This window comes from Cinclus cinclus, chromosome 3 (genome assembly GCF_963662255.1).
Source record: "Cinclus cinclus chromosome 3, bCinCin1.1, whole genome shotgun sequence".
In the NCBI taxonomy this organism is placed as follows: Eukaryota; Metazoa; Chordata; class Aves; order Passeriformes; family Cinclidae; genus Cinclus; species Cinclus cinclus.
The window spans coordinates 28,097,951-28,124,149 of NC_085048.1; the positions used below are offsets into that span (position 1 = coordinate 28,097,951).

General features: G+C 34.2%; 1 protein-coding gene across 1 annotated transcript in view; it reads left to right on the forward strand.

Annotated features, from left to right (window-relative positions):
• ADGRB3 (adhesion G protein-coupled receptor B3) overlaps positions 1-26,199 on the forward strand; it is a 439,895-nt gene that overhangs the window by 155,441 nt on the left and 258,255 nt on the right. The window contains exons 2-3 of the mRNA XM_062489771.1: positions 20,092-20,202; positions 25,335-25,496. Of these exons, the coding sequence (XP_062345755.1) occupies positions 20,092-20,202; positions 25,335-25,496 (273 nt within the window). The remainder of the gene's footprint in view (positions 1-20,091; positions 20,203-25,334; positions 25,497-26,199) is intronic.

Sequence of the window (26,199 nt, forward strand, 5' to 3'; positions counted from 1 at the left end):
GGCAATATAGAACCTTTTTACCCCTTTGGTCACACTTAGATGCACACAGAAGTACATTAATATGCATATTAGCTGTTTTCCCTTTAATTTAGATGATAGCTGTTCAGAGAATGAGATTGACATTGATGACTTCATTGTCATGTAGAATATGCAGTGTCTTAACTTTTCTGGCAATTTTAAAGACAGTAACATTGGGTAAAGATGGGAAACTTTCCTATGAAGTAGTAAATGTTGCTAAAGAATGTAGTCGCAGTATTTGCATTTCTCTTGATTACTTACACATTCATAACTTTGTCAATCAGGTGTGGCATCACTGGAATTAATGTCAGCCATGCTGACAAGTATGATACAGGGCCATGCATAATGGGTTAATGTCATTATGTTTATTACTAGATCTTAGTTTTTTTATTATTTTTATAGAAAGTATCCTAGGATTTAGTTGTATAAAGCATAGAATTATTCAAAAGGCTTAAGAAATTTGTCCTGAAAATGTATGTGTTTATAGGCAAACATCTGCCAGGTCTGAAGCAATAGTTATGTAAATAAAGCTGTGATTCAGCTGTGGAAGTCTTAAATACGCTTCTACCATGATTTCAGTGGAAGATACAGTAGTGTGAAAGACTTTTGCAGTACATGAAGGAAAAATCACTTGCTTTTTTTTTTTAAGATAAGTGAATGTTCTGTGCTCATCACCTACACAGCTGCCATTTCTGTAGTATTTGCTAATTTGACTATCAGCTCTGGCTCACATTGTGGCAAGTATATTTTGAATAGTGTTAAATAATTAATGTACTTAATGATTTGTAACATCATGTTCTTAAAATCAAAGTCCTGATCTGATAAAGCTTTGAAAAAAGGAGTTTAATTTATTCTGAATGTCATTATAGGCATATCTCTCTGTAATACTACAATAAAATAGACTATGATCATGGAGGAAACATATTGTGAAAAAGAAAAAAGTCTCATAGATTTATTCTATTTTTTAACAAAACTGGAACAAACTACATATACCTTGAAGTAATAAGAACTGCTTATATGCTTCCCAAATATAAATGTCTCAAATCGACATGAGTGAGTAAATGCACATAGAGACACATGAAGAGAAAACCTAAAGAAAGCTCAGAAATATATATCGGTTTTGTAAACTGATGGTATTGCTCCCATTACATTGTTCTTTTTTTCTTTTAGTCATCTCGGTATGATCATCTTGACTAAGGCAAGAGAAAAGAGAAGATAAAGAGATATGAAGCTGCCATTATTTCATTCCAACCAACTTCACTTATTCCCTTTTGCTGGCCAATATGCGGCAAGATCACTGCAAATTTAATACAAAATGATTTGCATTTATTTTAGCATTTCAAAATCATACTCATTGACCACCTTTTATAGCTCCTTGTCTGCTTTATAAGAATTTCCTGTTCTCCACTTAATCATCTCACTTTCTTTTCTCTCTACCAACTGAGCAGGAAATATTCCAAAAATTCAATTCTTCCCATCTGAGGTGTGCTTCTTTCTCATATGTTTCTTATGACCATGTGTATATGCTTCAGTATGTGTATATTTTACTTACTGGGCAACTGAAAGGAAAGTTACAGTTCTAACATTTCTCTGCTGAGTGGCTTTCTATTTCTGGCTATTTTTGAGCTATATTTCTTGTGTCACAGTCACTCTGTAGCATATGAAGGATTTATCTTGATTGAATAAGCAGGACTGTTTAAAAGACATGAAAATAAAATAATATTAAATTATATTAAATTAAATACGGTTTCAAGAAAGAAAGAATCCCCTGAACAGGTGCTATAGATACAGGATGTGTTGATATTAGTGGAAACCTAGGGCTCTTTAAAATGGGTGCATATATGGCTTTTGAAAATTTACAACAAAATTTCCTGTTACTAAGATCTATGTATTGTGTGCTAAATACAAATGTGGAGCTTTACTTTACTTTTCTGAGGCTTAATGAAATTAGGTGGGCAAGTAAGCATCAGCTTCTTTCCCTAGAAGGAGCTTGTCGAAAGCCTTTGTGGAAATGGAACTGACAGACCAAGAATAAATTTTCCCTTAGTGTCTAATGAGGGTGTGTCCTAATTATTTTTTATAGATTGCTAGATGAGAAACACTTATCACTGAAAATTACATTAAAAATGCTACCACTGTTAGTATAACATTTCTGTTGTAAGTAGTAACTTGGGTCAGAACTGTATTGCATGAATTCTAACAAGGAAGACAAAATTTATGTGCCTATGCACTAAAAATAATATACTTTCATTCCTTCCTTTTCCCTCTTATTGATACTGAACATTGCTTTTCCTCCTCTCCTTACATGATCAAAGTAGTCAGTAAACATGCAATTGGTCTTTCTGCTTTTGCTGTTGTAGTACAGTGCCATTTCCCATTCTTTTCAGATAGCTTGTGCATTCTAACTGGCTCATTTCTTGCATTTTGGCAGTCTTCTAACAGAAAAAAAAAATAGTTTATACTGTTTAACACACTGTGCTAACTTAAATGTTTAGACTTTGCATAACCACTCCTAGCTGAAGTAATTTTGGTAATTTTCATGTGAGTTCTTAATTACAGCTCTTAATGCATAATTTCAAACTAATACTTAATTCTAATCCTGATTTATATCCTAGCAAGTGTACTTGTTTAAAAGACTTTTAGTTAAAAAAATGTTTCAAAGGAGAATAAAGAATAAGTAAATAATGAAATACTACAATGCTGGCACTGATATTAGAGAGAATATCTAAAAAAAAAAATCGGAGAGGAAACTGATTTTTATGTGACTCTTTTTTCTTCAAATTTTCTATAGTTTTCCAACCAAGTTTCAATAACCCAAAGTGTCTATCTGGGCATGTTTATGAAACACAATACATATTTCTCAAGAAAAATGTAGAAATAACTGTTTTACTGTGGAGTTTTTAATGCTCTTTTCTTTGCAAGAATAGATCTACTGCCATTTAAGATACAGAAAAGGAGATGCAAAACTTTTACTTTTGCAGTTGTAGATATTCAGTTATTTTACATGTTGATGATCTGTAGATACATTAAATTAAATGCAACTTGAGCCACCAGCAGGTCTTAAAGCAGCATGATTAACATTGGGTATCAACAGTGTTCAGTACCACGTCCGAGTCTTTTCAGTATCTCAGAAGGAGTAAATATACAGCCACAGCTGACCAAAACAAGTATTTCTAAAAATGGAGCAGTCTTTCTGAATGGCTTGGTGTACTTTGCTTTACTATTTGAACCTAGTGCCTTGTACATGTGCCTGAGAATTCAGAGAAATTAATGGGTTAATAGAATCATTTAGGTTAATTAATGTGAACACAGTATGATGCCAGTATATGAAGGGGCAGAAAGAGATTTTAGGTGTACAAACAGTAAGTTAGGGGGCTGATAGAGTCTGAGCTGGAGGACATGAGGTGTTTTCGTGGCCATACCTGGTAACAAGTAAAGCTGTATATGGCTCAGAGGCTCTTACTTATAATAGAAAGCTGACAGCTGGAGAAGATGCAGAGAAAAGTCTCTGAAATTAAGCGATTTATAGAAAACTATCACAGTATAGAATGAAATAAATATCAATGGGAGTGAAAGTAAAATGGAGGAATTAAATTATTAAATTAGGGTCATCTTCCATTGTCCAAAATTTAGGCTACACAGCCTGAGCTGGCAGGACAACAATTTTCCAATGTAACAATCACATGAATACAGGTGTTCCATTTATTAAAACGAAATATTTTTAAATGACATGAAAAAAATCTCAAGCACTACTGCTGGGATGATTGTCTTCTAAAAGAGTGAATAGAAAAAACATAAGTAGAAGACAGGCCACCTCTTGTTTTTAAGAAAAAAATCCCAAACAAAACACTGTTTTAAAAAACTCTCTTTGTCTTTCTTTTTCTAAGGTCCAGTTTCTCTGTCATGTTTCTAAATTAATATTCCCTAGTGTTTGTTGACTTATAGCAAACAGCATTTAACAGCTTTATGTTTTGTCCTTCCTAATACCCAAGGGCCATTGCAGTGGCAGCTTTCTGCAGATACGGGCATTACTGGAGGAGAGCCTCTGTTGCTCTCATTTTCATGGTCAGATCTGCCTCCCTAACTTTGGTCACCTTGGTCCAAATGAGATTGTTCTTATTCACAAGGAAGACAGTGCTCTGCTGCCCAGCTTGAGTAATGTTGCTGTCTCTAGGTGAAGACAACTGGATTCACCAAACTGTCTGTAAGCAGAAGTACAAGTCCTTGCTCACAGTGTGTGGACTACTCAGTGGCTGAAGAAGAAGAGGTCTTATTATGGTTCTGCAGTGGCATGCACAGATCTCCAGAACCTTGCTGTGCCACAATTGATCAGACTTAGAATAAAATATCTACCACAGCCTCTTTAACAAGCACCCCACAGGCCTCATCTGTCACTGGTTATTTATATCAAAGTGACCTTAGAATGATGTACAAGCAGATGATGCTTAGGGAACATGATATTGATGATCAAAGAAAATATCCTACCAGGCTGTCAGTGGCCTCAGAACAAGCTTCTTGAGGGCAGCCTGGCACTCAGCCTTCAGTCTCGCCGTGCAGAGCACTGCATTAAGTCCCATGGCTGACAGGATCACAGGTCAGCTCTCTGCTGAAGTCACCAAAGGAAGCTCTAGCAATGGAGACAAACCTCCACTATTCACACATTCTGTTATAAAGCCATTCCAAAAACTGTATGCAGAGAAATCCCATTGAAAGGTTATGAAGATGCAGAGCATCTGATTAGAAGCAAAAACTTCAAGAAGTGAGTTGCTATTTTGCCTTCAACCAGGTCAGAAGAGATATGCCATATTTAATTTGATAGGCTTTATTCTTTAATTAACATGTTGAATGATCATGCTTCATAGGCTGATAGCTTCAATTTCTTGTGGGATCAAAAATGCATCTATATGTCTGCTTTCAGTTCACTGCAGCAGAATATTTATGAACTCCTAAAAACCTTACAGTCAGCTGAAACTCCTTTTTCCTAATGAGAACTGCAGCTGACAAGCAGCAGCCTCAATAGCTTGAACCTGATAAAAATTCACAGCCATAAAACAGAATGCTAGGTCTGAAGCTGAATAAGATGACTGGTTTTAGGTACTCGCTTTCCTGGTGGATGCATTTATTCATCCTCAGCACATGCAGGAATTATCAACAACTTCTCCACCGGTACATGATTATATAGAATAGGAACTGTGAAGTGGTACATAGCTTTCAAAGATTCTTGGCTACTATTTCCTACTTGATATAAAATTAGAATTGTTAATTTCTTAACAACTTTACGGGGTGGTATGAGCAGGTTCAAAGCTGTTTATCATTTGGCTATTGTCTTTAACATTTTATCCCTCTATGTGCTCAATGTAATTATGATTCTTGGATTGCATCCCACATAATTATAATTCTTTTATTTCTTTTTCACTAAGGAAAGTTGATATTATTTTTTATTATGAAGAACCCTAATGTAGGAAGTAATATTTTACTTTTACAGTAAATCCTAGTGTGTTTGAATAAATGCAGTATTTTTTTCCTAATTTGTTTGGTTTTTTTTTCCTCCCAAATTTATTCACTGATATCATTTCTGGAATAACTGATTTTTTTGCTTCACGACACAAATATATATGGGGCTGACTTAAACGTGTAGCTGAGAAAGGGTTTTGGTTTTAATTAGAATTAAAATTGTAGCTATAATATAAATAACAGAAATAAAGCTATTTTAACTTTTTCAAAATGCTCATTTTCTTGCTTTCTCCTTTCTTCCCTTTTGTCAGAAAATCATCTTAGTTTACATAAACCAGTACGTCTGTCCTTGAAACAGCTTTTTCTTATGAAATAAGTTCTCTTTATGAAAAATTTCACTTATTGCCCAGTGGAATTCCCTATTCATACAGCCTCTCCTGAGTTAGACTTAAAGTTTGCCTGTTCCTTTACTGTATCATGTGAAAATAAATCAATATAATCACATGCAGTCTTCCTGACATTCTAAAGAGATGTTATTTAGCCTAGAGATAACAGTAAACAATGAGGTAAATAAAATTAAATGTGTGTATATATATAACATACTAAAGTTTTAGTTAAAAGCAGAGCGGTTAAAAACAGGAATCATTATATATACCTTGAGGATGCTCTAAATTAAGTTCATAAACAACCAATGAAAACAGAAGCCCTGATGATTAATTTATTCTGTCTTCCTCAACCTATAATCTTCCTGGGTTGAGCAGAGACAGACTGACCCTAATCAGACATGCAAGAATATGTGATTTCTTTGCTTCTGGAGAGATGTGCTTTTAGTTTTTTGGGGTTTTCTTTGTTTTGTTTTGTTTGTTTGTTTTTGGTTGGTTGGTTGGTTGGTTTTGTTTACCAAAAACATTTATTTGCTATTTTGTTGTTGGTTGTAGTTTCTTTCTTCATCTTCATCCATTTTTCCACTTGGCTGGTTTTCTTCTTTAGATATTGTTTAGTTAATCATAGGACTGCTACTTTTTTCTCATGTTCTGATGCCTGCAGAAGTCTGCTTTCTGCTATAGCAAATTCTCTGTCCAACAAGTAAATTTCTATTTTCAAGATTTCCAAGACCTGTAAGAGGATCTACTCCTTGCAGAAGTAAGGAGAGAAACCAGAAAGAACTCTATGCCAACAATTTCCATCTTAAAAGAGTGGTATTTATGCAGACTCTTTACAAGTTAGTCATAAACATTCCCTGGATCCTCAGTTTACAAGTCTTATACTCAGAATTCCTAAGATATGTTTTGATTACTAGAGTTAGGTAATTAAATAACCATGGAAATAATGCATTTCTCCATCTATTACTCTCAAGTCTGGAACTTGTTTTTGAAACTGGTGTGGGATTTAAAATTTGCTTCAACTATAAATACCACCTGAGGGATTTATCCTTCCTTACACGCACACAGAAAGGAAAAAAAAAAAAAAGAGCTGTCTCTAGGGTGGGGGTGGGTTGTTTTTTTAAGTTTTATTTATGTACTTTGAATAGCACCCTCTTCTCAGACTAAAATTTGTGTACTTCTCTATTGCTACAGGCATTCGTTCAGAAGAACACCAATTCACCAGTGGTCCTGAACTGTATAATAATATATTATTATATAATAATTTTATAATAATAAAATATATAATAATATATGCTACTAATAAAATAATTTATTGTATATTATGTATACATATTATGTACACATACATATTATATATGTATTGTATATGTATATATATGTGTATATGTGTATATATATGTATATACATTGTATATATGTATTATTATACATATTATTATTTATCTTATACAATATGGTATATTATGTATAATAATTTTACTCTGCAGAAATGTTTTACTATTTTTAATAAATTCTTGCTTTTTTTTTTTTATCAGGCTGCCCAGGCCCTGTAATGGAAATGCTTAAAAGACATAGTAGCAGATATTCCAATCTGCATTTTAGTACATACTCAGTGAATACAACATGACATTTCAAGCCAGTAACAGTGATGGGCCTTGGGATAGAAAGAGAACAGCAACAGCATTGTCCCAGCTGTAACTTTTTGTCCTGGATTATTGTACCGTCTCATTTTTAATACTGGGAATAATTTATTGTGATTATATTTTTAAAAACTGCTACTTAGAGGCAAATCCAAGCTGACCTCATCATGATTAAGGATTTAGTGAAATCACTCTTTAACTAGCTGCAATTGTTCCTATAATCTGAAGCATTAAATAGCATGGATATGCAGAAGAATCCACATGATCTAACAGAACATAGAGTTAGAAGCTGGAAAATCATTATTATGGGTCTGGCAGTCCTGTGTTCTGCTCAAAACCGGAGAAATTAATCTGTCTGGAGTCAGTTCTGCTCACACAGCAGTTATATGCACATTTAATTCTGTTATTTCATTACTTTTGATTTACACTGGTGGAGGTCAAAGTACTGTAATTTGTAGGTGATGTTATTCTAATGTATTAAAACTACAAGATAAGGTAGAGTAGAATGGATAAGTCTATTCTTTTGATAGTGGAAAATAATTGAAATGCACCATAAGGTGATCAAAATTGTCTATGTGCTAACTTGGATTACCAGTATATGGGGTTGTACATTAGCAGTAATGACTTACTTTTGGGCAAAATCTGTTACGTAAAAAATTGCTTCTTCATGTCTTTTGGGAACCTATAATGACTTTTGAAAAGCATAAATTGCATGAAAGGACAAAATGGAAACATCTGTTCTATGGTCTAGATTTTACACATGTTCCGTTATATGGCACCAAGCCCTTTTCCCAGAGGTAGACCTTGTGCACCCAGGCTATCCTTTGGAGATGTTTTACATATGTTAGCATGTGGGCGTTTGTATAACCATGTCTTGCATCAATGGATTCTGCTGTCATCCTGGGAAATAAACTACTCTCACTGCAGATGTAAGTACCTTGGGGCTCCAGAGCCTGTTCTGGCACAGAACACTCCAGTCAGGCTTTGCAGACCTATTGCTGCATTACTTTCCAAACCTTCATTAAAACTAATGACATGCTACTTTTCTAACTTAGGATTCCTTAAACAGGTTTTACTTGAGTTTGCTACTTTTATATCAAACAAATAATTATTTTTAAAAACCAAAAACGTATTTTTATTTGCTGAAAGTTGTTGGTAAAATTGTAAGACTTTAGTCTTTAGAAATACTTTATTCACTCTGACATGTGAATGAATATCAAGTTGAAGTAACATTTTAAATAAAAACAGATCAAACTTAAATATATCCAGGAAAATAGAAAAAAAATTCCACAAGATCAATTCAGAATGAGCAGTCTGTATTAAGTCTAAAGCTAGAATTCTTTTTCTTGTCTTTTGAGAGCTGCTACCTTGTGAGCTTCAACATAAGCTTTTCAGCCTACTTAACATGCTCTTGATGTCATGGTTTTGACTGAATGCTGTATAACCTTTGTGGTCAAGATAGTGGGCCTTTTTTCTGATTTTTCTGAACTTAGGATCTCCTCTGCCTTACTATGTTTTTGAAGTTACCTGTTAATCGCTTGAGTGAATATGAAATATATCTAATCTGTTGATTATGGTAGTAGTGTTGGAGCCATGGCAATCTAAGTACATACCTATAGTTCTGCTGTTTGTTGGAGAATCAAAGTAAGTCTCTAGTGAGCACAATTTAATTTACCGATTCAGAATTTTTAAAATGTAAATACTCCACTCTACATGCCTACAGTAGACTCCTTCAGGTAAGTAAATAATTAGGATATTTTCAGAGAGCCAACATAAAAGAGGAAAAGGCCTGATTTGAGGTAAATTCAATGTTTGTTTGAAATAGCTCTGTATAAAAGCTGTTTTATTGAGCTCTGTAGTGAGCCCATTCTTTTCCAGCCTATTCTAGGCAGCGAAGTAGAGGCATTTGGAGAGATTTATAGGCTGTCTGTGGGTAGAGGTGTAGCTAGCACTGTAGATGATTCAAAAAAAAGTTTTCTAGTTAGGAGCAGCAGGATGAGATTCAAGTCGTAAGTCTCTCTTAGAGGGCCACGATACACACGTGAGTTACAGGTCTCTAGCTGTTAAGGGAAAGTCTGTTTGCTCTAAGTAAAACATAACAAGCTGCAGACTTGTCCAAAATATATTAGGGTTTTTATGCCCATAAGCTACAGGTCATTCTGAGAATGCATTTATATAAGTTCCAGTCAGAGCTCCCAGAGTAATGAGTATTGCAAACTCTATAGTTCTAAGTCCAGAACTCAACACCTTCACCAAAGAAATCCCTGCCTGCAAGCTCCATCTATCTTGACTATTGGCATAATTTCCCCAAATGATGGACCATGGTGACCTAAGACAGCATTTAGGTAGCCACATTGCATGTTTTGCTGACAAGCTGAAATGAATTATGTAAGTTGTATCCCATGTAGATATCATGGAATAGACACTTCTACAAGTTCCTTATTATTGAGATGTGTAGGAGAAACCCTGTAGAGTCAACTTCAATTAATCATTGTGGAGGTCAAAAGGTATAGATTGTTGCAGTAATATTTTTAGGACAGGCATGAGAATTTTAAGTGATTCAAGTGTATAATATCACACCAGAATGTAGGAATAATAAGAATACTAAAATCAATTAGTTTGATGATTATTGATGAAAGACAAGCATGCTCTTCCATCTCTGAGGATGTACCACTTCAATTGTGTCATCCCCATGATTTTCCCTTGTATCATTCCCTATGAATATCAATGTTGTGTCAACTAGATTGTGTTTTCTATTGCTTTCTAATTTAATCAGTGAAGTGGCCCAGAAGGCACTTTGGTATGACTGAGTAGAAATACCTGACTAGTTTATAAACTTATAAAAGTTTATAAACTTCTAAAAAGTTTATAAAAAATATGTATGTTGCAAAAACCAGCATTACATTGATGGGTCTCAGAGTAATCTATTTGCTTGGGGCAGCTGTAAAGCATCGTTATCATAGTCTCACTAATTCTAATGGATTGATCTGCATAATCCAGCAAAGTGCTGTTCCTGTGTTAAGAGTAGTGTACACCATGATCAGATGGATTATGCCCATAGAATACATCTGCTCATTTTCTGCTTTTTTTTTTTAATATATATTTTGGCACTCAGTATTTGGTCTGCTGTTAAGTAGGTGAGAAATTCTGCACCTCAGTTGTTCTTTAATGCAGGCTTCAGGGTGAACTTCTGTAAGAGGTTTTTGACAAACTGTGTTTTGTTTAGCTCAGATCTTCAGCTGAACAGTTAGTTTGCTTTTCTAGAAGCACTGTATGGGTGACACCTGTAAAATAAGCCATGGTACTCTCTAGCACTGGCCCACAGATCTAGGAAGGACACGTTAGCAGATGCACTGAGATACTTTTTCCAAGTGTGGATTATGCAGTAAGAGTGAAGGAGAACACTGGGCTCTAGCCACAGTGAGATATTTGACTCCTTAAAAAAATTAAATTAATTGCTGGGTCTGACTCTGAAATCAGAATTTCGGGGACACATAAAAGTGCTTTTACTAAAGCCAGTGAAAACATCTAATTTATTTCTCAAAAATCCCGAAAGGTTTAGATCCAAGAGATTTTCATTGGCAGTTTTTGGTTAGATCTATTTTGTGCTTTCCTACTTAAAATCCTATGCATGTATTTCAGAAGGAAGGATTTAGATTTATTTTAGGATTCAGTTTTAGTTATTTTGCATTGGAACAGGCTGTCTAGGGAAGTGATGAAGTCACTATCCCTGGAAGTGTTCAAAAAATGTGTGGACATGGGCACTTAAGGACATGGTTTAGAGGTGAACATCATAGTGGGGCTGGGATGATTGTTGGATTTGGATGGTGCTCTTAGAGGTCTTTTCTGACCTTAACAATTCTATGATTCTATGATTGTGAAAATTTTATCGGAGCTTTAAGTTTGAATCACTGGGTTTCCTCTCATTTGTGTTGTCTAGTCCCAATAAGGTTATTCTGTTGACTAGAGAAGAGTTATTTATGACTCATATTTAAGACCACAGGTGTTCCATAGGAATTTAAAGAGGACTTCTGGTACCATAAGATACCTTTTAAGAGGTTCCAGATTCGTTTTGGAAACCACTGCACCACCCTTCATATCAGGGCAGTGTGCTATACACAGATCTCCCATGATGAACTGGGTAGTATAACATGTTTGAAATTGCAAGTGTGTGATCATTGACCTGCAAGAGACAGCTAGCAAGGGCACATAGCCTTGTGAACTGGTTATATAAGCCCTTAAACTCATAGTAGGTGTCTGGTTTTGGTAAACACCTAGTGCACCTTCTCAGCTTACAAACTTTAGTCTGCCTGGGTGGAACGAGGACATTTTACAACAGCCAAGCCTCTTGTCCTTTACTTTTATTCTTCTCTAAATAAAATTTAGCAGCTATCCATGAAGTCTGTATACAAAAAACCCAGCTTTCTGGTATGAAAAATGATAAAAATGTAATGTGCAAAATTTACATCCAGCAACACTTCTTCCATTTTTTATTATTTTCTCATATAAACAATTTAGGAGACTTAAGGACAAGAAAATGCTCTTAAAAAGGCATGCAATATCATTTAGCTTCACCTAGAAGCTTTACCATTCTAAAAAAAAAAAAAAAAAAAAACAAAAAAACAAAACACACTCAGTTTAACTTTCTTAGTGATTACAGTTTGCAGTACCTGTTATTTAAAATACTAATTCTTGTTCCTTCTCTTCGTACAGCTTTAGAATCTTTCACAGAGTGTAAACCTCCCTGTCAAAAACTCAAAGATAATTCATCTCATATTTTAATGAGTACTTCTATAATTTAGAAAAGATTAGGCAGCCATCTGCAGAAATGTTTGTGGTAAATTGTTGCAGGGCAAGGAAATAGTCTAGATGTCCTTGTGAGTCCTGTTTTCTACAGTTTACTTATATTTCAGCCTTTTTAGAACAGAAAATAAGAATTATTGAGTTCAAGAATAGCTTAGGAAATTATTTTATTCTCAGTCATCATCTCTTGACTTTTAATTGTACAGAACAATAAAGAGGCACATACTAGCCTGTGTGTAATAACTGTGTAACCTGCTGCAGGAGAGTATTTATATAAAAATGGTGCCATTCTGAAATAATTCCTGCACTGGCTAACTATATCAGCCATTCAATTAGTAAATATATGACAAATGCAAAATACTCAATACATAAGTAAAATAGTATGAAATATAAAGAAGAAATTAAAATACTGAAGAATTATTATTATTATTATTATACCATGATTTAAATTTTTAAAGCCTACACATGAATAAGTTATTATAGTAACAACATTAAAATTATGAGAATACTGCAAGAGAATGCTTTAAAAGTCTTTTCCTTTAAAAAAGCAAAAATATATTATGGTAAGCACCTGTGCTTTCATTCTTTAATGTGTTATTACATCCATGAATCTTTTGAGAGAACAGTATGCAATATGGGAAAATAACGTAACACTGAATTTACAGGATTTAAATTTTAAACCTGAAAATGTAAAGTGTTTTTTTATCAGTATTGGTATTTTATTTGAACACAAAAATTTTGGGATGGATTACTAGGGAAATATTTGAATAGAGAAAATGTGAACTACAAAGCATCTTCTGCCTACCTGGCCATGGCAACTACAAATGTCAGATTTGGTAGATATAAAAAGGGGTAAAGCAGCAGTTTGGGCTTCCATCCACCCCTCCTTGTGCTCTTTGCTTAGTTATGATACTTCAAAGCAGATGTGAAAACACACCACCTGCTATGGTGACATTTTGCATTCATTTTGAACAGGTATGAGTCTCTTCACTAGGATTTTTAAGCTCAGTTTCTCCTGCCTAGATATATGGTGATTAGGAATTGGGATCAGGAAGGCAAGTAATAGAGTTTGCGTGGTTTCAACATTCTCTGCACATTGAAAGGAAAGAAATATTACATCTTTATGATATTCTTCACTGATCAAATCTGTAACCATAAATAAACAGGCTCAGATCCCACTAAAGATAATGGCTGGCCAAGAGAGTCACTGAAGAGATGCACAGAGAGACAGCAGATTGCATTGCCATGAGAAAGTCTAGCTCCATGGGATTTGTGCTATCATTTATATTTTAATTCAGCAATATTTCATTTCTTATGTCATTAAAAATACAAGCAGTAGTATTAATCCAAAGTTATGTCCTAGGAGTAAATGGGTCTCCCTAGAGATGAATATAAACTAATTACCTTTGTACAAAATGTTGACTGTTTAGAATACATAATTAATTTCCCTAATTTTTTGAGAGATGAAAGTGCATACGTGTATGTATTAGGATATCTCTGTGTGCAAGAGAAAGGAAATCTTGCATCTAATATCCTACAAATGTTTACCTTTTACTTGATAAAATGCAGTATTTTTTTACAATTTAAAAAATATTCTGTGTCAGTACAAAGGCCTTTGCATTTCTATCTAAATCACTGTCATAAAATCCCTCACATGTTTTCATGAGTAATAGCATATTTTTCTCACTGTATTAATGAATACAGCTCAGTTCAGAACTTAATTCACTCTAGTGAAAGAAATTATGCCTTTCAGTTTGAAACTGATCAAAGCTCTTCTATTCTGTTTTGGAGAGCCAAAAGGGGGACTTTCTATGGGACCAGGATCTACATAGGAAGTAAGCAAAGGCTGTTTTAAGAACATTTTCCACATTCACTAAGAAGAGGTTCCCATGGAAATCTAATTCAGCTAATAGTTACGTTACCCTCTTGGCAACTTGCCTGCCTCATGAGGAAATATCATTTTAAGGGGTTCCCATAGAAAGCTATAGCTTAAATCTGTACTGCAGAGTGATGGTATTCACTAATGCCCTGAAGCTGTGTCCTGCCAATGCAGCATTAGAGAACAAGTGCTTCCTTGTGGGGCCTTGGTACCCTGCTACAGTGAAGCAGTGCTGGAAACAGGGAAGACAATGCTTCTCAGATTTTCTTCTGTCATAGGCCTTACTGTAAAGGGGGAAAAAACCAAACAAATAAAAACCACAAATCCCACCCCCCACCACCCCCCAAAAAAAAAAAACCACAGAAAAAAACAACAACTCTGCAACTCATGTTTTATTTGTTTCGGGTTCTTTGTTGAGGTTTTATTAATCTTCAGTCCTATAATAGAAGAACTGAAAATAAAGAAGGAAACAAAAAACCCTCACTGCTTTGAATGTAGTGACATTTTTTAATGCATATATATATATATATATATATATATGAGAGATAATTTTATAGTTAAAATTAAACAGAAAGTCACAGTTTCTCAAGTCAATGCAAAATTGTGCTTCTAAGTCAACACACATTCTGCCATCTAGTGACCAGAAAAAATAGTACTGACCAGTTGCCAATGTGATGAGTATCCCCAAGTATTGCTACTGTTGTCTTTGGGGGAGAACCTGTAGAATGGGATAAAAATAAATATGCAAAAAACTTTTTCAAGCTCCTGAAAGTCAGATATTTTTCAGGTCTACTGAAATTAGTTAATTTCAGTAACTAAATTTGATTTAAACAAACAGCCAAAAAAATGATTTAAACAAGCTGATTCTTTATAAATTTCTGTAGTCTTCTTTCTTCCTTTACTCCTCTCCTCCTCCCCCTTCACCTGGGAGGACTTACATTAGCATTTTGCATAATTTCTGTGAAACATTTGTATGTTAGCACAGAGAGGATGCTGTGCTACTGCATGTGAGACAGTTTGCATTATTGCAGATTCTAGCTGCAAGACCTATTCTGTTAACTTCGTAGTCAAGAGTAAATGCAAACATTCATTTGGTTAGTTACAGTTCAGGAGTGGGTAGGATAGTATGAATCACACTGCTGGAGCACTGTGGGTGAAAGAAGATGACAGTCACTTTGGGGAGTCGACTGCCTCTTCATATTTTTAAGGTTCTGAAAAGCTTTTAGGAAACTGCTCTTACTTTCCAGGAGGTTCTGTACAAGCTTATGACACTCGGCAACTCTCAAAAGTTCCTTGACATTGTACCCTAGAGGTCTCAGAATCACTTTTTTTTTAGTTCATTCATGATGTCATCACCAACTTCTATGATGAAAAAGGCATTTTATATTTATGCCAGTGTGTCCTGCACCATAAATAGCACAATTCATAGTAGATGGTACATCATGATACATTTGCACTGTGAAGTTCCCATGAAATGTTATATAAAATAGCCATAAAAGCCAAACCACCATGGTTTGTAATATCATCTGATGACTGGGATATCTATGTAACAAATATATATGTTAGAAATATGATAAAACAGCCTAGGCATAAAATCTGTTTGATATTTTCTTTAATTTTTAAGAATATCCACTTGTCAAAAAGCAATGACTAGCCTTGGTGAGTAGAACCTTGCAAAGCCTATATTTTTCTTTTGTATGTCTCAGTTGTCCTAGTTTGCATTTTTACACTGTTAACAGATTTTTTTCTTCTTTATTCCTACAGAGAGCACATGGCACCTCTCTTCTCTCCTAAAAATGTACACCTAAACTGGCCGCAAGATTTTAGCTTCTCCTTTAAAAACTAAAAAGATTGCTTAATAGGAATAAAAATTCACATAACATAACATAACAATAAAGGTAAAGCCAATGGGACTAGTGTTGAGGTGTAAATAATACCAGCTTTGGAATTGCATTTTTTTTTTTACTGTCCTAGAAGGTATGGAACTATATTACATGCCTCAGCTTATATGCAAAATGAAATCGTGGAATCAGAGAAACATTTAGGTTGGAAAAGCCCTCCAACATCATCAACCTTTGACCAAATACCACCATTCCAACTAAACCATAGTACTAAGTGCCACATCCAGTTATTTTTTAACCATCTAGAGATGGTGACTCCACCACCTCACTGGGCAGTCTGTTCCAATGCTTAACCAAATGATACATCACATCCATATTAAAACATCACATCCATATTAAAATATATGCATTACTAAAATACTTTGAAGTATTGATCCATTATGAGCAGGTGAGGAGGGATAAAATAGGCATCCTATGGCAGTGATCCTTTGTACTTCCATAGCCACCAAAGGACCACTGACAGCAGATTAAATTCTTTTATCAGATAATTAAACCTCAGGTTTTCTACTGCAAATATCTGGAATGTGTTATGATTTGTTATATGTCTTGGTCTGGTCAAAATGATTAAAGGCTCCTCATAATGCTACTTTTATATACACTTTGAGGTATTTATAGGTTTTATCTTCATGGTGTGTAGATTATAGCATTAAAAACGTAATAAAAAGGCCTAAAACCCTTGCACGTTTCCAGGTCTAACTTAGAATCACTCTGTCAATTTCTGAATTAGACCATGCACCTATTTGTTGCTGAAAGGATTTGCTTTCCCCCTGTATTTATTGAAACAATATAATTACTATCAATGTTTGAGGTAAAAGCAGAGACTAACTGTCCTGTTTCACCCAAATAAAATTTAGGACAGACATCACCTAAAAAATTCTCTTCAGAAACTGATGTCTACAAAAATACCTTCTTCTGGGTTAGAAAACTTATTTTCAGCAGCAAGAACTAGGTAAGAAGAGTGAGAATGATAAAAATTAATTTACTCGGAATGTCAATTCAAATATCCGACATTATATCTGAATATCAGGTCTTGAATCGTTCTGACTTGACCTTGCAGGACACCTGTGCCAAATACTGCCTGCATTAGGATGGTTCTTACCACCTTTCCCATGCAAACAGATCCTTGAAATTACTGTGCCATTTAGTCATACTCTAGGCTGACTTGAAATGCTTTCCCAGCCCAGAAAGCATTTAGATACTGCTTCTCTAGGAAGTATTGAGGGGAAAAAACTGCTTAATGGGTTCGCCTTCTACGTTTATTACCTAGGATATGAAAATGAAGGAAAGTTTCATTCTATTTAGTATTTATTGTAAACTTAAATAAGATATTCTGTTAAAAATGCTTCATAAAAACACATTACTCTTAAGTTTCTTAGATTAAACAGTTTTGAGACCACTTTTTTACTTATACACAGAAAGTGGACATTTCTGATACCATTAAAAAAATATTCTTGACTCTTTTTTTTTTTCTTATGAGGCCTGAATCTTAACAAGGCCTCACCCATGCCAGTACATTGCATTTCCTGGTACCACTTTTGTTCTCATGTGGCATTTGGTTAAGTACTTCAGCTGAATATGAAAACAAGAGCATTGCGTAAGTCTGGTCCCATTTTTTTTTTGACAAAACTTATAAAAATGCTTTTATCTGGGTAATGAAAAAATTATCTTTAATATATACTTGCTATATAAATGTTTAATATATCAAAGGGAGATTAGCTGAAAAGTGCATCTCAAAGACCATCAGCAATAGTTGAAGTGAATTGAAAATGTGTTGTGGCTTAAGTGGAAAAATCAAAAAAATTAGGCATTATAATCATGCTCATTGGTATTTGTAACTCCATCGTTGTGACTGGACCTACATCAAGTATTATCTATAATGCAGATAACTGATCTCTCAGACATCCCTTTGCCTCTTCACCAGCAGTCTCTGTCCTGCAGGACACTGCATGTGCCCGCACCCAGCACAAGTTGCTGCAGGACTGGGACCAGAACATTCACCACCTCCCTGTATGCCTCTGGAAAGCCTTCCTCTAGCAAAGGTCTCCCATTATTGCACTCTGTAACTTAAAAAGTAGAACTAAGTCTTCTGCAAGAATGGTGCCATAACCTCTAAACTGCCTGACAAGCAGAGATCAGGCAGGCAGCAACCTCAGTATCTCTGCCTTGCTGTGACAGCCTCTTTGGGGGAAAAGCTATGTAAAGTTTCCTGCCATTGCCATGTTACTAATTACAGTTTAAATGTGTCATCTCAACTGCACCTTGTAAAAATTGTAAAAATATTCTAATCATAATGTGCATTAGAATATTGATTGTAGTAAGAGATTTTCCACAGAATAAAAAGCTATCTTAAATCAGAGGAGCTGTAGAAGAGGTGTCTTTTGTGAAAATTTATTCATAAAATTTTATCACACATATGCATATACACACATATATATATTATTTTTTCATGTGTATATATGTATATAATTTAATTATCTTTTGTATTTATTTCTTGGATGTATTAAAATGTTGAATGTTTAATCCTCAAAATATATTTTATTAATTATATTTTCAAATATTCTCTTTAGAATGTGAACTGCATTGCTGTTCTCAAATGAATAATTAAATATTTATTTTAAATGGTGCTACTAATGAATATTTACAAACAGAAACGTTAATTTGGAGAAATACATTAATAGTTTACTAGAAAGGAAAAAAAAAATCTTTCTTCTGATTGACCCCTTAAAATAAGTATACTTTTGTTTCTTTAAATAGAAATTACAATGTTCTTAATGATTTATCAAGACAATGTGTTTGCAAATAATATTTATTAGTGATGTTTACATCTCATATAATGTTTTGTGGTTTTTGAGGCAGAAAGGTAAGTTTTATTATCTTCATACCTTTACAAATTGGGGAGAATTTTGAATTTGCAAGGTAACCATCCAGCAGAAAGGTATTTTTTAATGCTTGTGCTCCTTGTGCCTCAGACACCTTCTGCCTCATCAGAAACTTTATGTGTTTGTAGTTGAAGTAGTTTCAAAGTTAACCCGCATTTCCCAGCACACACTTCCTGAATTAAAAGTCCCAGTTTGTTTTTCCTGACAGAATATTTAGCACTGAGCTGCAGACAGCTGTGTGTGCCTGGGAGAATCTCATAGGAACTGTGCTGAAGACACAGCAGTCCCCCTCTAAGTGCAAAAGACTTTTTGCATTTTGTTACAGAAATGAAAAGTGGAGCTAAGATAGAAGTCTAGGGGGTTTGCACAGGACAAGAGAGGGAAAATGACAGCAGTGATAACAGGATACACAGCTAAAGCATGCTTGTCTCCCACACTCTGGGCCTTAATGTCACTGATTTTCACAGGCTTTCCCTATTAAAATCAATGTGGAGTGTAAGATACAATCTGTAGTCTTTTTAACGGAGAGGTTTCAGGAAGGAAACAGATCACAAGCACTTGTTATGCTGTATTCAGCATAATTAAAATTTTTTAAAAATTAAAAACCTAAAAATTAAACAGTTCACTGGCTAAATTATTGTAATTGCCCGTTGCCACCATTCCCAAAGATGACTTGTTACCTCTGTTGAAGGCTTCATCAGCCTGAAAGATGAGTGCAGAAATAGAAGTCCTCTGGAGGAGCAGCGGGCTCTGCCACAGAACAGCAATGTCTAATAACACTGTCACAGTCATTTCCTGGTGTGGTTTGCACTGATTTAAAATAAAAGAATAGATTGTCTGCATTTGAGTAACTGTTTTTGTGCCGTGTCATACAGCTGATTTATAGTATGTGTCACTACATTGAATGTTGGTTCATAAATAAAATCATAGTGGAATATCTGCAGACATAAATTTAAGTATTTATTGAAAGCTGAGTGTAGCAAAGTTAAGTTGATGTTAACTGCCATGATCACTTGCCTGACTCTTGCCAGCAACTTCCAGGTATGTTTAGGAACATATTGCATGAGACAGTATGTGACTTTTGAGAAATGTCTACACACAAGCTTTCATAAACCTTTATTCTGTCTTTAGAATTTGGAATGATGGGAGATCATACAATTAAAAGTCAGCGACCTCGATCTGTTCATGAGAAAAGGGTCCCTCAGGAACAAGCTGATGCTGCTAAATTTATGGCACAAACTGGTAATACATCAGTTACATTTTTTCTATTTACTGTTGTTAATTTTAGCAAGACCACTGCATGTTTCCATAATCTTTTGCTGCATATTTGTCAGTTTTCTAAGCTGATATTTTTTTAATCATTTATTATTTTTTTTTTCACCAGTTAAAGTCCATAAATAAAGTAGCTAAGAATTAGGTACATCATGCAAAAACATGCACTGTGAATGTGAATACTGAATCATTTTGTGTAAGCATGAATTTCTTTAGTACTGAAAGCAGTCTCACATGTACAAAACACAGGACAGCTCACTGTGACATGTTAACTATTTTTCAAAGATGTTAAAAAACATGCTTCAGAATTTATAAATAGACTGTCTAATCCCAGCTTTAGTAATTTATCAAATTAATTAATTACTGGGGTGACTTTAATGTGCATGCATTTAGCATTTACTATCTTTGGCCCAGCACGATGCTCTGTTCTCTAGTTCCCAGATTCATAATTGCTAAATGAAATTGGCCGTAAGTAGTTTTTAATTGAATGTGCAAATTATCTAAGAGTTTTTCATCTAAAACATTTTGTTTGAGCAACTTCATCTTTGTCTAAAGATACCAAGATGATATTGGAAACCTGGAACTGAAGTAATAATTAAAAAAAGGGCTGATTAGCCTGTTTACCAACAGTTACCACAGCTGTTTTTGAGGTCAATGATTAAATTTTAGTAGTGAGTTAAGCTCTCATACACCAAAACTACTGCCCATTTTGACTTCAATAATGATCCATGTATCTGTTGGTAAAAGCTAACTCTTTATTGGTACCCTATACATTCCATTCCAGTAAATTGCTGAGTTGACAATCTTGTGCCCCATAATTTTTGTATGGATTTGAAATAATTTCATCTGTATTCCATAGTAACTAACCTAGAATATATGCCTGCATCAGTCGTACATAATGCTTCCAGTTTTTATGCACTTCAGTAAAAGAGCTATAATTGCTTCTGGTTATGTTGCATGTTGACTTCCTTAGTGGTAGGGTGCTTTACTTAACAGATTTGCAGAAATCAATATATTAAGCAATCTAAGTACATGTATAGCCAATCAGTGTAGATCTGTTTGGTAATAAATTCAGAGTGGGAAAAAGTCTGTTTCCCTCATATTAATCTATAGGATTGCTTTTATGGCTAACTCCCAGATACTACTGTAAGCAAATGCAGTGGAAGAAGGGAGCCTAGAATTCTCTAGGTCTCCACGCAGTTTTTGTTTAGAAAAGTAGAACTTACCACTTACGTACCTAGCTCAGACATATAATGTTAGTTGCTTACTACATAGAGTAACACCTTTGCTTTTATGCTTCTTGAATTCATACAATTACTCAAAAAGTCAGTAGAATTATCTGGGTTTTTTTCCTATTATAAATCTCCAAAGCATAAATAATATAATGCAAATCTTGTATTTTATTATTTTTAGTCATGCATTGCAGTGCATCTATTATGGGTGTTAGAGAGCTGCATTAAAAATGCAGCACTTATACCATCACCTTCCAATACATTGTGTGTGTGGAGTGGGAGATGAACATTCAAAATTATATGGGATTGGTTTTCAAGGCCCTGTTCTGAAAGCATGTGAGATGTATGGGCATATAAATTTAGATCCCAAAGTTTGGCAAAATCTGTATTTTCCATGCTGCAGGTTAACACATTTTAAGTAATACTTGTGCTCTTTCCGGACATACTAATTTTCATCTCTTCATTTTGTTTTTCCTTTGTAGTGATCATTGCGTATTTTCTTCACCTGTAATGCATTCATTTTTCTTGCAATAAACTGATTGTGGTATCTTCCTAAACTGATTCATAAGGTTTTTTCTAACATATCTGTCTCATTAATTTACCCACTAAGAAATATAATAGTAATTGGTTACTGCGTTTATGGGGTTTTATATTTTAAGCCTTGATATTTTATTTTGTGTAATAATAAAACAGATACAAAAGTGCAACAAAATGTTTGTATGTTTTTAAAAGGCAGAGTGCTAGGAATAGAGAAATGTCCTGGAAAAGATCTATGAAAAGCATTTAATACTGTTAGAATTGTGGACTTAATCCACCAAATTTTGCTAAAAATTGAAGAGTTTCAAAAATATGCCTTTTTCTAATTTTGGAGAGTGTTATGAGGCAGTAAAAGGATTTATTAAAAATACTGTGTGAATAATTTCTTGTTCTATATTTGTCATTTTATATGTTTGGACTGATCCTTCCCTTAGGTGTAATGGGATTTAGAGAGTATAATGCAGGTAAGTTTTACACAGATCAATGAGGCCTTCCATACAGTAAGTTATGTTTCCTCTTACGTGTCAAGCATCAGGGGAGAATGAGAGTTTGGTAGCTTGTTAAGAGATAATTTGAGATTGTAGGTTTAATATGTCTAACATAAAAATTTTTAGAGTTCTCAAATAACAGAAAACAAGAAGGTAAATAAAAAGTAGCCCTTTCAAAATTTTCATTTCAGAAAAGAAAAAAAATGGATAAGAGAAAAGCAAACAATGGAAGATATATTTGCAGATTATGTGCTCAACCTAGATTTATTCTAGAAAATATAGCAATCTTTACATGCTTAAATTAAAATGGTAAATTAACAATGATATATATATGTGAAGATATCTCTCTTCTTTTAAATCTTTTAAAATAAGTAATCATCCTGAAAGCAATAAAAAATACTCTGCAAATTAAAAATTGCCAAAAAATCATAATCCATTTTATAAAAGGAAGCAAAGCAGCTGGTGAGATAAGTGTGTTCTTTATTTTGTCTTCACTTTGCTCTTTTTGCACTGCACAGCATGTTAGCATGTTAGTATGGAGGATCTTTCTCCAGCAAATGTTTAAGCCTTCCTTACATATGATGATGTATATTAAGAGATAATGCCTTTTATGAATGAACAGCACATATATTTTCAGAATTTCTAATAATTAATACTAATTAAAAAAATATTCAGTGCAGTCACACAACAGTCTGACAACAGTCTAATAATCATGTTGCTGCTATATTCCATCATATTCCAAGTGTTAAGAGTAACATCTTTATCGCATTAGGATATAAAAAATAAACGTTTTTAATTTCTGCATTTTATTAGCTGGGCACTGTCAACATGTCTCTGTTGAATAATGGATCATTTACCCTGAGTATATATAATTGTTTTACATAACGAGGAATAACTTGAGAAACAGCTTAGACTTCTTCTGCTGTTTGACCTTTTATCTAAACCATTTCAACAAAGCCAAAGTCAAACTTCAAACATGTAGGAAAAAAACAAAAAGTATTAGCCTAGAAACCCACAGTAGTACAAGTCTTTTTTCCATGCATATAGGACTTATAGAACGTATTTGATAATTGTTAATGTCTATACATATTAAATACATTTAGCATGTTATATTATCATCTAACCTGAATCCAAGCCATCTAACTGCCTAATCAAAGTGCTAAATTCATGTCACAAGAACTATTAAAACAATAATCAGTGATTTTTTTCCATTGTTTTCACTTAACAAATAAAGAAAAGGACTACAAAAATCACTGGTGAGTTTTTGCGTGTAGAAAGCTCAAAATTTGCGCTTTTCCATAGAATTTGTTAGAATTGCATATAATTGTATTAAAAACAGAGGGATTTGTATACTAATTATAAAACATTCTGTCTTTTTACTGAATAAGAAGCACTTTTTTTTAACTATTTAATAGCCTCAGAATTGAATCTTAGAGGTCTAGCAGAAGCAATCATTTTGCAAAGGTTTGAGGTGCTTGACCTCTGGGGAAATAAAAAAACAACCAAAAGAAAGAGAGCTTGGAGATATTCACAGATTCATGCTACAAAGCACAGTTTGAAGAAATAGTATGTCATTTACTGCATTCTTGGAAGATAGCAGCAGAATATTCCTGGTTTGCAGACAATCCCTTGACTGTGATCAGTATCAAAACTCTTGGAAGACTAGAAGTATACTGAGATAACTGAAATTTCAAGCAAGCTCCTCAAGTCTGCAGATTTTATCATGCCACTGATTTTAAAACAGCCCCATTTGTTTCAAAAAGGACTTACACTTTAAAATCAAGTACACAATAAGGGTTTCAGCTGCCATTTTACATTGCTTGCTGATTTTTTAACAGAAGAAGCTAAACATCAATGCACAATTATTTATTGAAGTTGTTCAGTGAGGTATATTCATATATTCACATTAATTTTGCATTTGCTTTCTGAGAATCCTCAAGGGATCTATTTTTCTGAACAGGAATTCCTTTGGGAAAGGAATTCCAGAACTGTGTGTATAGCTGTTCATGAGAATTAAATTCAAGCATTCTTTCACAACATCCATTCAAGAAAACTTTATGCCTTACTTGCTTTCAAAAAATAAAAATATTATATTCTATCTCTCAAAAATTCTTTAAAAAATCCTCTTTTCTGATATAGAGTATTAATAAATCACATCTGACAATTTTGAACATAGTAATATGTATTATGTGTAGTAATGAAGTGTGGTGCACCCAAGAATTCAGCATACCTGTAGGTCAAAAGCAAGGAGTAGATCTATGCAGCAAATTATCAAAGTTCCCATCCCACATTTCAGGTTAAAATTTAGTAAACAAAATGTTTTTGTCAGGAAACTTCTTTCAAATGCTATGTGACTCTGCTGAAGAAAATGTAAGACATTAGGGATTGGCTTGTCTGAGTTTTCATTGGAATTCCCTTACTGGTAGAGTTCCTTACACTGTTACTGAGCCTTAATTCTAGAGGGATAAGTATAAATATCCGAGATAAATCCTTTGCTATTATATAAAAAGAGTTCTCTATGTACTTACAGAATCCTGAGGGTAGCGTTGTTTCTGAAGTGTTGAAGGGCAGTAGTTCTCATAAAGTTGTAAATGGTGCTATGACATCAAAGTGTTCTCCTCTGACAGGTGTTATGTGATTGCAGCATTGTAGGTGTCTTTGTTTTCTATTCATTGCACATTTTCACAGCTGCTTTACTCCATAAACCTTAAAATATTTGTATTGGTGTGGTACCTTTTCCTTTGCTTTATAAGAGCAGATGATAATAAGCGTCAGCAAAAAAAAAAAAAAAAGTGTCATTAATACTTATATCTATATTCATGTTTGTTTGTTGTCTTGAATACAGGTGAATCTGGTGTTGAAGAGTGGGCCCAGTGGAGTACGTGTTCAGTTACTTGTGGTCAAGGGTCGCAGGTGCGAACCAGAACTTGTGTATCACCTTACGGGACACACTGCAGCGGCCCTTTAAGAGAATCAAGGGTTTGCAATAACACTGCCCTCTGTCCAGGTAGTGTTAGCAGCCAATAAATAAAATTGTGGATGTTTTTGAACTGTATAATGATAAGAATTTGAAACTATATATATTTATTATTATTATTACTATTGTTATTATTATTATTAGCATGGATTTCATAGGGGCATTTCAGTTAAAGCAGATAATTGTAATTCTATCTACCTGTGAATTTTTTTATGTAGGTTATTATTTTTATTTTCAGAACGGTCAAGATATGGAGCAAGAGCATCTTTTTTACTGACAGTTTCATATATTTTTCAAAAAGTCTATATCCTCTCATTTTCACTAAGAAAAGAGAAGGTAGCATGAGTACAAAGACAAACTAGGGAAGAAATCGAGATCATGAATACATTAAGGAGCAGGGACTAATTAAGAGCGTGGGTTAACGTACATTATTTGACATTCCAATTGTTTTGCCATCTAGAATACTCTCTTCTCAGGACTGGGCCAGACAATGTTCCACCCACAGTTATGTCTTCATGGACTTCCTTTTACATTGTTCTGGCAAGAAAGGGCAACAGCTACCTATCAAAGGAAAAAAGATCAGACAAAAGTAACTCTTACATCTGACACACAGTAAAGGTCATCAGTGTCCTCCATCACAGCTTTCCTACTCCTTTTGTCTGAGAGATCTGGACATCGTTGGAGTTCAGCAGTAGTTATACACTAAGGAGAAGAGACAGGCATATTCAAGTCA